Source organism: Monodon monoceros, unplaced genomic scaffold (assembly GCF_005190385.1).
Source record: "Monodon monoceros isolate NGI ecotype Baffin Bay Population unplaced genomic scaffold, NGI_Narwhal_1 Super_Scaffold_14, whole genome shotgun sequence".
NCBI classification, from domain to species: Eukaryota; Metazoa; Chordata; class Mammalia; order Artiodactyla; family Monodontidae; genus Monodon; species Monodon monoceros.
Window position 1 is genome coordinate 2868998 of NW_021703770.1, and position 15201 is coordinate 2884198.

The 15201-nt window shown below is 52.1% G+C and overlaps 1 protein-coding gene across 8 annotated transcripts in view; it reads left to right on the top strand.

Annotated features, from left to right (window-relative positions):
- Positions 1 to 15201, top strand: part of COL22A1 (collagen type XXII alpha 1 chain) — a 254177-nt gene that overhangs the window by 220884 nt on the left and 18092 nt on the right. For all 8 annotated transcript variants that reach the window (XR_003793573.1, XR_003793575.1, XM_029222987.1 and 5 more), the window contains 5 exons: positions 869 to 922; positions 5185 to 5238; positions 10016 to 10060; positions 10875 to 10928; positions 12695 to 12748. Coding sequence is in view for 6 of the 8 variants with exons in the window: in XM_029222987.1 (XP_029078820.1) it covers positions 869 to 922; positions 5185 to 5238; positions 10016 to 10060; positions 10875 to 10928; positions 12695 to 12748 (261 nt within the window). In the remaining 2 variants the exon portion in view is untranslated. The remainder of the gene's footprint in view (positions 1 to 868; positions 923 to 5184; positions 5239 to 10015; positions 10061 to 10874; positions 10929 to 12694; positions 12749 to 15201) is intronic.

Sequence of the window (15201 nt, forward strand, 5' to 3'; positions counted from 1 at the left end):
CTAAACGTTGCAGGTGGTGGCGTTGATTCCGAGTCCCCTCATGACTCTGCCAGACAGGTTTGTCATCTGTGTTTACGAGAGGGGCCGCTGCGAGCTGAGAATGTCAATAACTCACCCAAGATCATAGGCATAGTTGATGCAAGTGGGGTTCAGACCTTGCTCGGTGTGACTCAGGTTCCCCTCTGCCTTGCTGCCTGTTGCTTTCTTTCCCCGGAACCCGCCCAGCCCAGGTGACCCAGGACTGGAACCTGAGTCTGTGTGATGCTGTAATCATTGTCCTGATCTGCAGAGGTTCCTGAAGAAGAATGGTCTCTTAGATTAAACATGAGGCTTACAGTGTCTTACTGAGGGCAGGAGGTGGGCCAGTAGGAGGTGGGGAGCAGGTGGGGGATTTGTAGCTTGATTTCATGGAAAGAAACGTGACATGTTCGTGGCCTTCCTGTAGCCCGGACATGGCCCTGGCTGTCATTCACCTCGCCTGCTTGTGTCCCGGGAGCTATAGGTGCTCTGCCGCAGGCCCCTCGGGTCCTTGTCATCTCCATCAGAAGCCGTCTCCTCGCTGTGGTCAACCCAGGAGGCCCAGAGATGAGCCCATGTTGTCCTAAGTTTGACTTCATGAAAATGTCCAGTAGGGGCTTCTTTCCATCTATAGCAATAATAATGCAATTTATTGCTTTTGCACTGTGTGCCAGGCACCGCCAACCAGAGATCCAAGCCAGAAGCGTGGTGCTGGGGGAGAAACCATGAAAAATGAAGCCAGTTCCGCCTGTTGTGTGTGACTGTAGCTGTGCACCAGGCGGAAAGGCGTCTTTCCTTCCCTCCCTCTTAGCGTCTTCATCCAGATAAACAATGTGAGTTTATCTTGCAGGGAGAAGAAGGCAAAGAAGGCAGAGATGGAAAACCAGGGCCCCCCGGAGAGCCGGTAAGGGACTCAAGGGTTCTTACCATTTACACGCCAGATCAGCCATTTCTCAGAAGCAACTACTCTGTGTCCAGAGCTACTATGAACCGGGCACAGTGAGATTTATTTGTTGTGCATTTCTTCATTTACTTCTCCTGAGAACCCTGCAAGGTAAACACCTCTGTCCCCATTTTACAGCTGAGGAAACTGAGTCTCGGGTAGTGAACTCTATCCTGGGGCTCCTGTCCCTCCCTTTCTGCTTTTTTTTTTTTTTTTTAACTGCCTCTGCAGCCTCCATCCTATTGATGTGGAAGGGAACTGGGCAGGTGAGCACTGGCTGGAGTAGAAACCTGACATCCAAAAAGCCTGTTAAACCCCTGAAAGCCTGAGCTTCACCTGCCATCTCTAGGGGATGTGAGTTTGTCCTTTCTTCGACATTGGCATAGAGGTTTTTGGGTTTTTTTATCTTTCTTTTTTTCTTTGTTTTTTGTTTGTTTGTTTGGTTGGTTGGTTGGGTTTTTTTTTCCTTTATCTTTAATGTCAGCTGCCGGGCCACACAGTGAGATGGACTGTGTGCTGCTGCGGACGTCTGTCTCTGTGGCCCCAGCAGCTATTGGCTGGAAGTGTGCAGTGATTTCCTCAGACCTGCCTCTATGACCTCGGAGTTGTCCTTCCTGAGGACGGTCAGTGTGGATCTGGGCTGAGTGATGATGCTGAAGCTTCATTTCCTAGCAGCAGTTTTGTCCTCACAAACCCCTTCCACAGCCTCAACACCGAGGGGAAGATGGCAGGTGGCCCCTGGGGCTTAGAGACCTGGTTCTCCCGACACCCACCAGCAGGAGACAGTTACTGATGGGGTGCACCCAATAAATACCACGCAGCTGTGCACAAGACGGGGGATGTTTTCTAGATACAGACATGGCAGACTTCTCCAAGATACATTGTTGAGTAAAAAAGCAAGGGCACAGAGCAGTGTGTTTAGCCTGCCCTATTTTGTATGAAAATGGGTCTGTGTGTATTTATCTAGCATTTACATAAAGGGACTCTGGGAGACTCCAGAAGCACCAAGAGAAGTCGTTTCCATCCATGGAGGGAAGTGAGGACGGGTGATTCTGAGCACAAGGAACATAGGGATGGGACGTCAATTTTTGGTCCATAGTATGTTATTTTATTATCTTTTTAATTTTTGGAGCCGTGTGTGCAGTGCTTATTGATAAAATTAAATTAAAATATTTTATGCCAAAATTACAACCGCAACCAGAAGAAGAAACTGGCTTCGGATGCTGGCTTCACTCCCTACAGGCTTTGCGACCCGGCTTGAGTCAAAGAGCATCTCCCGGCTTCAGTCTCAATTCAAATAGAATGAGAATAATAGTAGCAACTTGCTGGAGTTGCTGGAGAATCAGATGTGGTGAGAAGCTGGTTAAATGCATCGGGCTGCTCTAACTGTTCATTAATTTAGTAAGTTACTTTTCCAACTGCTCTAGCTTTAACTCCTGGTGAGGTTAGAACCTCAGAGCCTTTAGAACCAGTAAGTGGAATTACATAACAGTCTCCACAGCAAGGCTTGTGCTCCATTTAATTTGTGCGGCCGTAACTGTTATGACTCACTCTGCGTCTTATGCAACCTGCCAGAAGTACCTTCTTTATCGCTTTTCCCTGTTTGCCAGATGCCGAGACCAGGACGCACTGCCGAGGGGAAAGTAAGAGCTTAGGGCAGCGAGCAAAGTAAACAGCTCATCTAAGCTGCTGAAGGCTGATGTCCAGCCGCGCGGCCCTGGTGGGCAAGCAGCAGTTAGCCAGGCTGAGGACGTGGCAAGGGAGCAAAAGAAGGACAGGTATCGCCACTGCGGCTGACAGCTGCTGTGTGCGCACCGAGGGGGTGCTGAGTGCCTCGTTACATTTGCCAGTGTAAGCCCCAGGAAACCCCTGTGGGGTGTGGGTGTCATAATTGGCCCAGATGAGGAAACTAAAGCACAGAGAGGTTAGGTAGGCTGGCCGAGGTCACACCGCTGGTAAATGAAGCATCCGGGACCCGCACCCTGAAGGCTGACCCCAGAGCTCAGTCAGCGCAGAGCAGGCAATCAGCTTTTTTGCAGAAAGTGTATTATCCTGAGAGGCTGTCACTGACAGTACAGGATAACCGAGGCCCTTGGTCTGCACTCACTCTGTTTGTAGAATGCCTTTTCCAGATAGGCCTGTGCCAGGCGCTGGGTGTGGGCGGCTGGAAGGCCAGGTCTGCCCTGGGTAAGCAGTGGCTAAGTCAGTGCATGGAAGGCAAGGCCGGTTCTGCTGGAAGCAGAGGGGGCTCGGCAGCTGTCCCCAGCACGTGGTCCAGAGCTCACCTGTCCGTTCGTTCTGGGGTCTCAGCGTGTGGCCATCCTGACCTTTGTCACTCTGAGCTGCTTGGGAGGAGATTGGCAGAGGAATGGGGGCACCAGAGGTCCCCTGAGAGCAGACCTGGAGACCAGGATGGGGGGCAGGTGAGGTATTTGGAGAAGATCCCAGGAGCACGGACAGAGTGGGGAAATGGAACGAAGAAAGAAGGAAAGCTGCTGGCAGGCCAGTGGGCAGACGTTCCAGTGGGCACCGTGGGTCCACTCCCCCGGAGACCAGCTGAGGATGTGAGAGGAGCACACCTGGCCTCCCCGGTCCCACGCCTGCCGGGGAGCAGGCTAGGGTGTTCTTCATCAGCTTCAGCCTTTCTGCCTGGGGATTGCTTGTTGGGGCATGAACTCCCACGCACTCGGGCCTTCAACACCTCGGAGTCAAGTGCCGCAAAGGCTGTTCTGGGCACGGCCTTCTGCCTGAGTGGGCGCTGATCAACGGAGTGACAGGAGCCCTCCCGGGGAGCCAGGGGGGTGGCTGGGAAACAGCGGCACTGCCTACTGGTAGTGGGTGGTTAATTTCCACTTTGACTTATTCCTTTAAGTCCCTATACATCGGGGACATGGATGGACAGACAGTAGACAGACAGATGACGGCTGCGTGGATAGATAACAGATAGATGGGTAAATACGCAGCTTTTAGAGTTGCCCGTTTCTTCATTTTTTAATAAGAGGCATTTGAGTATTAGTTACAGTGTAGGTTGAAGTACGGAGGCTCTGGAACCAAAACGCCTGCATTAGAACCCCAGCTGTGTGACCTTGAGCAGGTCACTTAACCTCTCTGTGCCTTGGAGTTTTGCCTGTGGCAGAACCAAAGTGCCTCCCTCATGGGTTATAGTGTAAAGCGCTGGCGTTGTGCCCAGCGCATGGAAAACCCTCAGCAGTGTCTGGTGGTTATCCTTTGTCTGCTGTCAGCCTGGGCCGGTGATGGCTGTCCCACTTGACTGTGGGGCAGGAGCCAGGCTCAATCACAAAGACCTACGTCAGGGAGGCTGTCCTGAATTTACAACTGAGAAACAGATCCAGGGAAGGGTAATGATCCCCAGGATCACAAGGCTAGACTTAGACGAGCTGGGACAGAAGAAGAAACAAACTCGGAAGTCAGAGTTTAGTGCCCCATGCTCCTTCCCCTGTAACTTTCACTCTGAATCCACGGATGCCCTTCTCCCTCTCCCGTGCCCCGCCATGGACCCCTTCTGGCCCTCCAGGTTTATAAGCTGTGAAAATGAAGGGGGACTTGGGCGAGTAGGCCCTCCTGTTACCATGGAGGCGGGGCCAGCATGCTGCCCATCTCCCCATCAAGCACACGTGCCCCTTCACCCACTTTCCCGGCTCACCCCAACCCTCCCTCGCCTCTCACCACTTTATCTGGACTTCAGCAGTAAACCGCAGGCCCCCTGTCAGCAGGCACTGATGCCAGGCTGAGGAGAGCCTCCTTTCGGGTGTTGCTGGGGTCCAGTCTGGCTTTGCTGTTTGTTAACTTAATGAAACCATAACTTCTTTGAGCCTCAGGTCCCCACTTGTGCCATGCAGTCATCACCAGCTGCCTTGGGGTGGTTTTGTGAGTAGATACAAAGCAGTTTCTGACCTGGGCATCTACATAATCTCTCATCCAGACCAGAGCCCTTCCAAGGATAAGAAGGGGCACTGTGAATGGGTGTTTCAAAGATGAAACCTGTGTAACCAGCGCCGTCCCAGGAAAACCAAGAACATAATAGACAGGGCTACACAGTGCAGATTTCTATGGACTAAAATGGACCACAGTACCAGAGGGTAGGGTTGGCAGGGGGCAGAGACTGGCTGGTGGAAGTATGATGCTGTGAAGCTCCGGCAGACGAGAATAGGAAGGTCCTGCAAATGTTGTCCTCAAGTTCTTCTTTTCTTCTTTATCCTCAGGGCAAAACAGGAGAGCCAGGTCTGCCAGGACCGGAGGGTGCCCGCGGTCCCCCTGTAAGTGCTGAGCATGTGTGTGTGTGTGTGTGTGTTGTCCACAGTAGAATAAAGCCATCAGTCACTTGGCTGTGACACTGTGGGTAGCGTCCTCTGAGACTGCCTGGCCATGGATTCCAGAAGTACCTCTCTTCCAAGACCTTGGTACTTCTGTGCAGTAAATCCAGTCCTTTCACATGCCATTGCTGTAAAATTTATTTTCAAACTTGCACCCATCGTTACTTGTTCTAAGTTTTCTTTGTTCTTATCCTATTTATTATAATTTTAATGGACTTCCTCTGGGTGATAGGACCTAAAAATAAGTCTCAATTTTCATTCTGAACCCTTTTCACAACTAAAGGGTTTTTCCCCAATTATAACAGTAACTCATTCTCATTGCATAACAATAACAAATGATGATGGTAATAAAAAGAGAAAGAGTAAGAAAAGTAATGTTATAGAGAAGAAAATAGAGTTACTTATAATTCTACAACACAGAAGTAAAGCTCTGTTAACGTTCTAGTATGCTTTTTTAGTCTTTTTTTCTATGTATGAAATCCAACATTTATATATCTAAATCTACATCTGTCATTTATATATCTAAATCTGTATCTAGCTGTCGGGCTATTTATTATACATATAAACATATACAGACACCTTTTCTTTTTTTCTTTTTAAGAACCACCATTTCATCTTTTTATTATATAAAATTTCAAACACATATGAAGTAAACAGAATAGTGAAATGAACTCCCATGTGCCATTCACTGAGCTTCAATAATCATTATTCTGCTTCATATCTACCTCTACTCACTTCCTATCCCCTACTCAATACTTTTCAAGTTCTTTGCTATAAAATTTACACACATCAAAAAATCTTAACTGTATCATTTGGACAAATAGATATACACGTGTAACCCACATCATCGTTTCATTTTAAGCCCCATGGTTTTCTACAGGGTTCTAAAACAAGACTCAACAACTTGGATCCCATTTTAAGGTCAGGATGGCCAACCCAATGCCAATGGCTTAGATTGCATGATCAGTTAGCAGTGGATATGTTGAAGGGATGTTGAGGTAGGGAGGGGTATACTGTTATTTATATATATGCATAAAAGATCCACAACAGAGCAGAACAGGAAAGAAACATACCTTGCGAGTAAAGGAGTTGGACTTAGAGTGATCTGTGAAAGAAGATAAGCAAGGCCACAAGAGAGAGAAGAGACTTCATAACTTTACAAACTCCATGAGAAAAAGAAGAGACTTCCTACTTTTTAGCTTTTAGATGGCAATTAGAGGAATCCCAAAACAGGGCCTAAGAGGTTGCCTTGATCGTCAGTGTTTTACAGCTTCTCCACAGCCTGTTGAAAAGGCTCGCACCTGACAGAGCCTTCAGTGCATGTCTTCACTCTCTCCTACCTATAAAAATGAACCCTGTGTATTTTGGGGTTGTTGGGGTTTTTTCGCTAAATGCTTTACTCCTTTATAATTTCAAAACTGTTTACAAAATTCCTTAAATTTTCTTTGGAAACGAATAGGATGTTCAATAAAAATCTGAAAATCCAATTATCTGGCAAGAAGTGGGAGATCAAAATGCTAGTTCTATTTCCTTAATCTGTTTTTCTGTTAAAAAAAAAAATCAATAACTCACCTGGCTAGTATTCAATAAGGAGGAAATAAAACACAAAAAACACTTTCCTCTTCCCAACTCTCCTTGCTTTTCACCTGCCTGCATCAGGAGAAGAAACCTAAGAATGGGGACTGCCACCTCTTATGGGGGATTCAAACACAGAATTAGTGATTTTTTTTTTTAAGGTCATTTCTGGTTTACTGGAGGGAGGGTCTTTTGTTTTGTTATATTTTTCTTTTTTCAGCCACGGAGATCCATTTGCTGGGAAGTGTGCTGGGGCAAGATCCACCTCTCAACAGAGAGTTGTAAGGAATCCTACTTCAGTGCAGGGACAGAGGTTAGAGACCCAGGGAGTTGAAAGCACACCCACCTCCTCTGGCTGGCACGGTGTGAGCTTGGAGATAGACAGACCTGGGCTCAGCTTTCACTTTGTCATTTATTAACTTTGTGACCTGGGTCAGGGGACCGTTCTGAGCCTCTGTTTCTTCTTTTATGAAATGGGCATCAGAATAGCTCCCACTTCTATAGGGTGGTTGTGAGTACTAAAGGAGAAGATAAAACATGTGAAACTCCCAGCCAAGTGTCTGGGACATTGTGTGTGGCTCCCTTAGTTGGTGCTTTTGTCCATGATTATTTGGGAGGAGAGCAACCGGGGTCCCTGCCTCTGCACTGGCTGGATTTGGGGAAGATGCTGGGCCCCAGGAGGCCCTGTCCCTCCCCAGGGGAAGGGAACTGGCCTATTTTGAACAGTGGAGAGCACTGCTTGTTTCTTTTTCAATCCTTACGGCAACTCTGCAGAAGTGGGTTCTACCCTCCTTTTACAGGTGTGGAAACTGACTCCCAGTGAAGAGAAGTAAAGCACCCAAGACCCACAGCTAGAAAGTGGGGAGCCATGGTTCAGTTCCAGACCTGACCCCAAAGTCAGCCCTGCTCCATCATAGTTAATAGCATGTAAAGCCCCTGTCCATAGACTAGTCCTGCAGAGCTCTGCCAGGTGGTATTTTTATTATCCTCGTTTCATAGATGGTGATGTTAGGACTCCAAGGGGTAAGTTGACTTTTCCGAGGTTACAGCGGTTCAATCTGGAGTCAAATCTAGGCGACTTCGTGCCCTCCTCCTGCTTTTCCCCTGCACCTCCCAGGCTCTGAGACTTCCCTTTCTGTTGCACCGCCCTGCGGCCTGGGAAGTGACCTTCAGAGCCTCCCTCCTAAGGCCACCCATTCTTATCCCCCAAGCGGTGAGGAACTGGAAAGAGAAAGCGTTTCCAGGGTAACAAGCACAGCCACACAGCAGTGGGGCTGCTAGGCCACAGCTCTCATCAGATGGCCAGGCCAGAGGGCTGTCTTCTCCCCAGTAGGGTCTTCACTCGCTTTTTGAAACCAGGAGATAAACTCAGGAGATACGGTCTGAGAAGGGCCTGGTGGCGTCAGCTGGGAGGCATTTGGCCTTGGCCTCAGAAGGCCCTGTCTGGCCACACACTGCTGCCTCCCAGAGTTGAGTGTGTGGCACTGGAGAGGCTTCGAATCATGGCTCCACCGCTTACTCTCTGTGTGATAGATCGGCCTGAGCTTCTCTTCTATACAGTGGGGAAAATGAATCCCATCTTCCAGGACTTCATTGCACTGAAATGGGAGTGTGTCCCGTGGCTGCAGCACATGCGCGGTAGGGGCTCTGCAGCTGGGGTTTTCCTCTCTTTCCCCTGCTGCAGCCTTGCTCCTCTCTCCCCGCCTCGAGCCTTCCTTATAGCGAGTGAGAGGCTAGGATGGGACCTTGCCGCTCACTGTGAGGCCTCCGCACTGCTCGGAGAAGTGCACGACTCCCTGTGCTGTGCAGCCCCTGTCTGTGGGGCTTGTGTTGACAAGTGAAATTAAATTCAAGGCCCCGTCCCAGGTGCTCCCCAGACCCCCTGACCTTGACCTCTGTGCACAGGCATCAGCCCTCGTACAAGGGCGTCGCTCTGTGTCAGCCACTGGCTGGGGACTCAGTCGAGCAGGACACCCAGAGCAGTGCTCTGGCAGTGACGACGTGAGGAGGTGACGCACAGAGAGAAAGGTGCCAGGAAGGCGGTAGATGGTGGCAGCGGGAGGGGCGACTGAGATGCTGGAGTTGGGATGGGAGACTGGCCGAGAGCAAGGCCTGTAACCGGGAGGGATTTACGCGACGGGCAAGTGCGCACCAGCAGGAGGGAGCAGCGGTGAACGCGTGAGGCCTGCCGCAGGAACCACGGGTGGGGCGGGACATGCAGCGGGATAGGGCCCAGGACCTGGACGTGGTCCGCCGGCGCAGAGAGGGCGGGCAGGCCCTGCTCATCTGCGGGGTCAGCGTCCTGTGAATGCCTGGGTCTCAGCAGGAGGGCAAGCACCCTGGCTCCCGGGCTGCAGAGATGCTGTTCCAGCTGCTCAGGAGCAGAGCCTGGGAGCGGGGCAGTGGGAAGTGGGAGGGCTTTGGGGCTGCGCAGGCCTGCCTGGACCCAAATCCGATTCCTGTCTAGCTGTGGGGCTTTGGGCAGGTGTTCTGCGTCTCTGAGACTCGGCTTCCTCATCTGTGAAGTGGGGATCCTTCCACGGTCAGGGTGGCCTGACTGTTAACAGGTGGTAGCGTCAGCTCCGCCAACAGCTTCGTCTTTGCTCAGAGGGCTTGTGCTTCAGGGAGAATATCTCAAGCTGCTCTTCTGTGCAGGGAGGGCCCAGCGCCATGGCCCAGTATGAGGCTTCCGGGCTGGCTGTACTCACAGCTGCTGGGGGGGGACCAGCGATGGCTACAGGGACGAGGAAGGTGCCCAGGCCCTAACTTGGGGTGAAGGCAGTGTTGTCTCAAAGGGAACTGCCTACCCCAGGATCCAGGCGGAGGGGGTCCAAGCCACGTGGTATGAGATGAGGAAGAAGCAGGAGTTCAGGAGACACGTGGGGAGACCCCACCACCCTCCAGGACATTTGTGGGACGGGCCCCAGCAGCCCTGCCCTCGCTGCAGAGTGACCAGGAGGAAGGGCCTGGCCACCCAGTCAGGCATCAGGGACCTGGCCCATGTCCGGCAACTGGTCAGGAACGAGGGGCATCGGGTGAGACACAGAGAGGGGTCAGGGTGCGCTGGACCATCTCCCTGGACTCCACCCTGTCCCGCGTTGTCAGCCTGCTCCTTGGTGGGGTAACTTCATTCTCTTTCTTCTAGGGCTTCAAGGGACACACCGGCGACTCTGGCCACCCTGGCCCCCGGGTGAGTGGACGTGTCGCCGTCAGGTCATCCCAGTGCACCTGAGCTGGCACTTCTAGGCGGAGGGCTCCTGGGCCCTGCAGGCGGGGCAGTGCCGTGTCACCTCAGAGAGGACAGTGGCAGCATTGGAAGCATCATCCCTCCTCGGTCAAGTGTTTCTAGACATTTCTTCTGGGGGCCAGACGCTGAGGTACAACCAGTTTGACCAAGTCAGCCTGAAGTCAGGTGTGGTCACTGCCGGCTGTGCTGCCCACAGACTGTGCTGTCCTGGGTCCGGGGAGACGAGTGCTGTCATTAGGTCTACTTTCCAGAGGAGGGAACTGAGGCCCAGAGGATATGGGTCGTTTTCCCGAGGTCCCAGAGCTAATGTGTGGAAAGCTTCGGCTTATCCCAGATGGAAGGCTCTGGGCCCTGTCTTCCTATCCTTTAGCTTCCCCCATCTCTTCCAAGTGCCCCAAACAGAAGGACCCTCAGTGGTCCACCGGTTAACCCCACTGCTCTGTACAGCGAGGAGAAAGCTGAGGTGCAGAGAGGGTCCGGTGGGCCAGCAGGTGGGGAGACAGAATCCCCAGCGGTTTGCCTGATCTGTCAGGAGGTGTCTCCCTGCAGCTCAGAGTGGCAGAGCGGGCCCAGGCCTCGAAGCTGGCCTTGAGGACACTGCAGACCCCACTTGGGGCCAGGACTCAGTAGGGTGCTTTCGGGTGGGCCGTCCTCTTCTCCCCCTCCCAGATGCTCCGAGACCACTGCGGCTGGGACAGCGGGCGTTCTGCATCTCTCTCCCTAACGGCGGCTGTTTTGTTTCTGCTTCCCCTTCTAGGGAGAGCCTGGGGCCATGGGGCCCCCTGGCCGGGAAGGGTCACCAGGAAAAGATGTGAGTGTGGGTGTCCTGTGGGGCCTGGCTGGGCCTGTGGGAGGAGGAGGTGTAGAGGACGTGCGTCACTGAAGGACCAAGAGAGGCCCAGGAACTGGACTGGGGGGTTGGGGCCACCGTGGAGAGAGTCACGGGCGAATTCTAGGAATCTGCTGGTGATCCCTCACCTTCCAGCACCACGGGCTGCATGAGTTCTCCTTGGGGTCCTGAGGAGGCCCCGGGTCTGGGCTTCCGGCTAAAAGGGCTGGTGCCCATGCCATGTGACAGACGAGGAGGCTCTGCTGAATCCGTCATGATTTGTCTGTTGACCTCAATGATGCGTGAGTTGGATCTGGCCTTACGTGGACTCAAGTGGCGTTTCAGAGTCTCCCTAGGTTATTTCTCCATCCCCAGTATTCTGTAGCCTCATGGATCCATCACGGCACCACTGTGTACCCCTCACCCGCTCTCACTGACTTGGGGTCAAGTCAGGGTGGGACGAACCATCTTTGACCCCAGTCATACAAATAGAAAAACTAAGACCCAGAGAGGTCAGGAGACTTCCTCATGGTCACACAGAGTCAGAGGCAGGAGGAAGCAGTGTGGAGTCCAGATCTTCCAGCTCTGCATCCCCACAGGGCACTGGCCTGGGGACGTGACAGCCTGCAGGGCCATCCGACATGTGCGGACACAGCTTGGCCTCCCGGGAGTGGGTGCTGGGTCAGGAGCACGGGCACACGGTCCTCAGGTCCAAGGCGAGCCCATGCCCGCCCCCTTGCATCCTTCAGGACCTGCCTTTAACCCCTGGCGAAGTGCCCTCTGCCCCCTGGTTCTTGTCCTGTGTTGTGTCCTCGGCTGATCTGTTGTCATGAGACGATGGAGCAGGGAAGGATCTTAGCAGAAATCCGATCTAGTTCTTGTGCTTTTCCTGAGCAGTGGGATCCATTTCACAAACCCCAGCCTAGTGTGTGGAGGCCCTGCACTAGGTTCAAAGCAGAAGAGCTGCATTGACCCCAAGAGGGGCCTCTGCCCAGCCCTGTCCCCTAAAGGTGCCTCTCAGGTGCTGAAGGGCAGCTTGAAAATCCTGGTCTTGCCAACCCTGCTCACTTCAGTTTACAGTACAGGGCCTGAGGGGAGCTCCCCAGGCAGGGGCGTGGTTGGGATTCAGCTCGCCCAGCAGGTCAGGCTGCGGCTGGGACAGGAGCCCAGGATGCCAGCCCGTGGTGCAAATGCCTTCTTCCCCCCTTCTTAGCTCTCTTACTTGTAATTTAAAAACTCCATCTTCTGGGGTGTTCTACAGTCTAATTTGTGTGGGAGCATGGCCAAGCTTCTGTTTTTTTCATTCATTACACGGGAAGAACTACAGCCCTGTCGGGAGGCTGCCTGGAAGACCACGTAGGTGGTGGTGGTGAATCCCCACTGCTTGGCACCCTGGAAGGTTCCCTACACCTTCCAGGTGGAGTTTTTCTTACTGTGAGGACTGAGGCAGGAGTAGCCCCAGGTGACTGTCCAGACTCAGGGAGAGGACACCAAGAGAAGTTCTCTTCCCTGTTACCTGCCTTAGTTCCAGATGGAGCCCCCCGAAATCCCCGTGGGGCAGGGATTTATTCAGCTGCAGGAAGTGAGTTTGTCCGTATTCAGAATAACTGGTGATGGACGACGAGACGGTTTGGGCACCATCTGTTGGTCCTCTTGGGTAACTGGGTGAAGTCTGGTCCACATTTGAAACTGTGTCTCTGCCGTCTTCATGCGGCAACTCTGGATAACGTGATCTCTCTCCGTTCCAGGGTGACATTGGACCCACAGGGCCACAGGGTCCCCGAGGACTGAGGGGCTTACCGGTGAGTTTTGCTTTGAGACTAACCTGGTCCCTGCTTTGGCAGGGCTGCTACCGTGGTAATATTTGCTTGGTTCATCCTGGTACAGCCCTATGTGTTGTTAAAAAAATGACAGGATGTCTTAGCAGTTGGTAAATAGCCACTGCCCTAAGCCCCCCTAGTGGCCTAGGACACACTCTCCAGGCTCTTTTCTGGGACCGCCTACCCACAACCCGGAAACTTAAAAGGTGCCACTCGGCACAGCAGGAGCGCAGTAGGACTTGCCCTCCAATCATGCTCTAGCTTTAGGGCATTCTGGCGTTCAGGGCATGCCCTGTATGAGTTCACTAGAGCTGTCATTGCAAAGAACCGCAAACGCAGTGGCTTAAACAACGGAAATTCATTGTCTTTCAGGTGTGGAGGCTAGAAATCCAAGACATTTATTGTCTCACTGTTCTGTAAGCTAGGAGTCCAAGGTCAAGGTGCCAACAGAACTGGTTCCTTCTGAGGGCTGTGAGGGAGAATCGTCCCTCAGAAGGCCTCTCTTAGCCTCTGGTGGTTTGCAAGCAATCTCTGGCATCCTTGGCTCGTAGAAGCGTCACCCCAGCCTCCTCCTTCACCTTCACATGGTATTCTCCCTGAGGACGTGTCTCTGGTCCGAAAGTCCCCTTTTTATAAAGACACCGGTCATATTGGATAAGGGGCCCATCCTACTCCAGTATGACCTCATCTTAATTAATTACGTATGCAAGGACCCTATTTCCAGGTAAGTTCAGGTTCTGACATACTGAGAATTAGGACTTCAACATATGGATTGGCGGTGGGAGGACACAATTTAACTCATAACACGCCATGTGGTTAATAAATATTTTGAATATTATCTCTGCCCATACATGTACTTAAGTGAATCTTTCTCTAATCCAAGAGCAGCCTGAGCGAATACGGGAGAGGGATGTAGAAGATAAATACTTACATTCCTGGTTCTGTGTCAGAAGAAGCACCTGCCTTATTCCCATTTAACCCAGGGCCCTTGTCATAGGGACTGCTGTAATGTATATGTGCCTGTATATACGAGCATAAATGTGACCCATGATAAGGGTGCGAGGATCATACAGGATGGAATGTTACGAAGTAAAGAGAAAATTCCCTCTTTATCCCCTCATCCCACACTCCAGAGGGAGCCACTGTTAATAGCATTTTGTGTATCTTTGAAAATATTTTCAGTATACCTACTAGCATACAGACAGAGTGCACGCTTGTTACACACTTCATCTTTGCAACTTGCTTATTTTGCGTAGCTTGTGTGCATGTACATATATTTTGAGTGAGTAATGGAATCAATGAATGAGTGAGTAAACCTGTAAGGCAGATATATGGGCTTTCTGGGTCTAGGTTACGCAGCTGGCGAGAGCTTCCGGGGGGGATTTAAACCCAGGACTTTCTGACATCATATCCGATGTTCTCCACCTCTCGTGGCCGTGGCCGTGAACTGTGTCTTCAGGCTCCTACGGAAAGAATGTGGGGGGCGGCAGGTCACATGTGTTTGACTCACCAGGTGGAGCCCCACTCTTCCCTGATGGGGCCACAATGACTCAAATCCAGCCTCCCATCCTGAGTCGGCGGCCTGTGAGGGTTCAGGGTGCCCTCCGTGCCCGCGGTCTGTGATCCCCAGTGGCCAGAGGAAGGGCGCGACAGCCTTCTGATCAGGGCGCAGGGCCTGTGCTGTCCTGGGCTTCCTGTCCTCTGGGCAGGTGACCGCCTGTGGTCTAGCATAGTGATGGAAGCCGAGTGCACTGGGCGCCTGGCCACTTCTCCGTCGCCTTGGGGTAGCATCCCTGCTCAGGGCTCACCCGCTTGGCTTCATACTTTCTACTCTCCAGCAGCAGCTCACTGTCTGACATGCCCTGCCCTCTTTCTAGGAAGTGGTGTTTGTTCATTCAGCGAGCAGGCAGTGGGTTCAGCGCAGAGCAAGGAGCTGGCTGGTGCTCTGTATCCGTTCTCCCGCTGAGTGAGGTCAACCCGGGGACTCCTGGGGGCATCACGCCATCACCGTAGGCACACACAGGAGACTGGCCCCCAGCTGGGCCCCTCGGCCGTGACAAAAAGCCCAAAGCCCAGACCCTCTGGGGCGTGTGTCCCCAGTGTGGGTGCTTTTGCCCCAAGGGGACAAATGTTGGTTCTTGGGGCGCCCAAAGCGCCTACTTTTTAGTACCAAGCACAGATATGCGTATGGGACAGAAGTAGGTACACGTTTTTAGTACCAAGCACAGATATGCCTATGGAACAGAAGTAGGTACACGTTTTTAGTACCAAGCACAGATATGCGTGTGGGACAGAAGTAGGTACACGTTTTTAGTACCAAGCACAGATATGCGTATGGGACAGAAGTAGGTACACGTTTTTAGTACCAAGCACAGATATGCGTATGGAACAGAAGTAGGTACACGTTTTTAGTACCAAGCACAGATATGCGTATG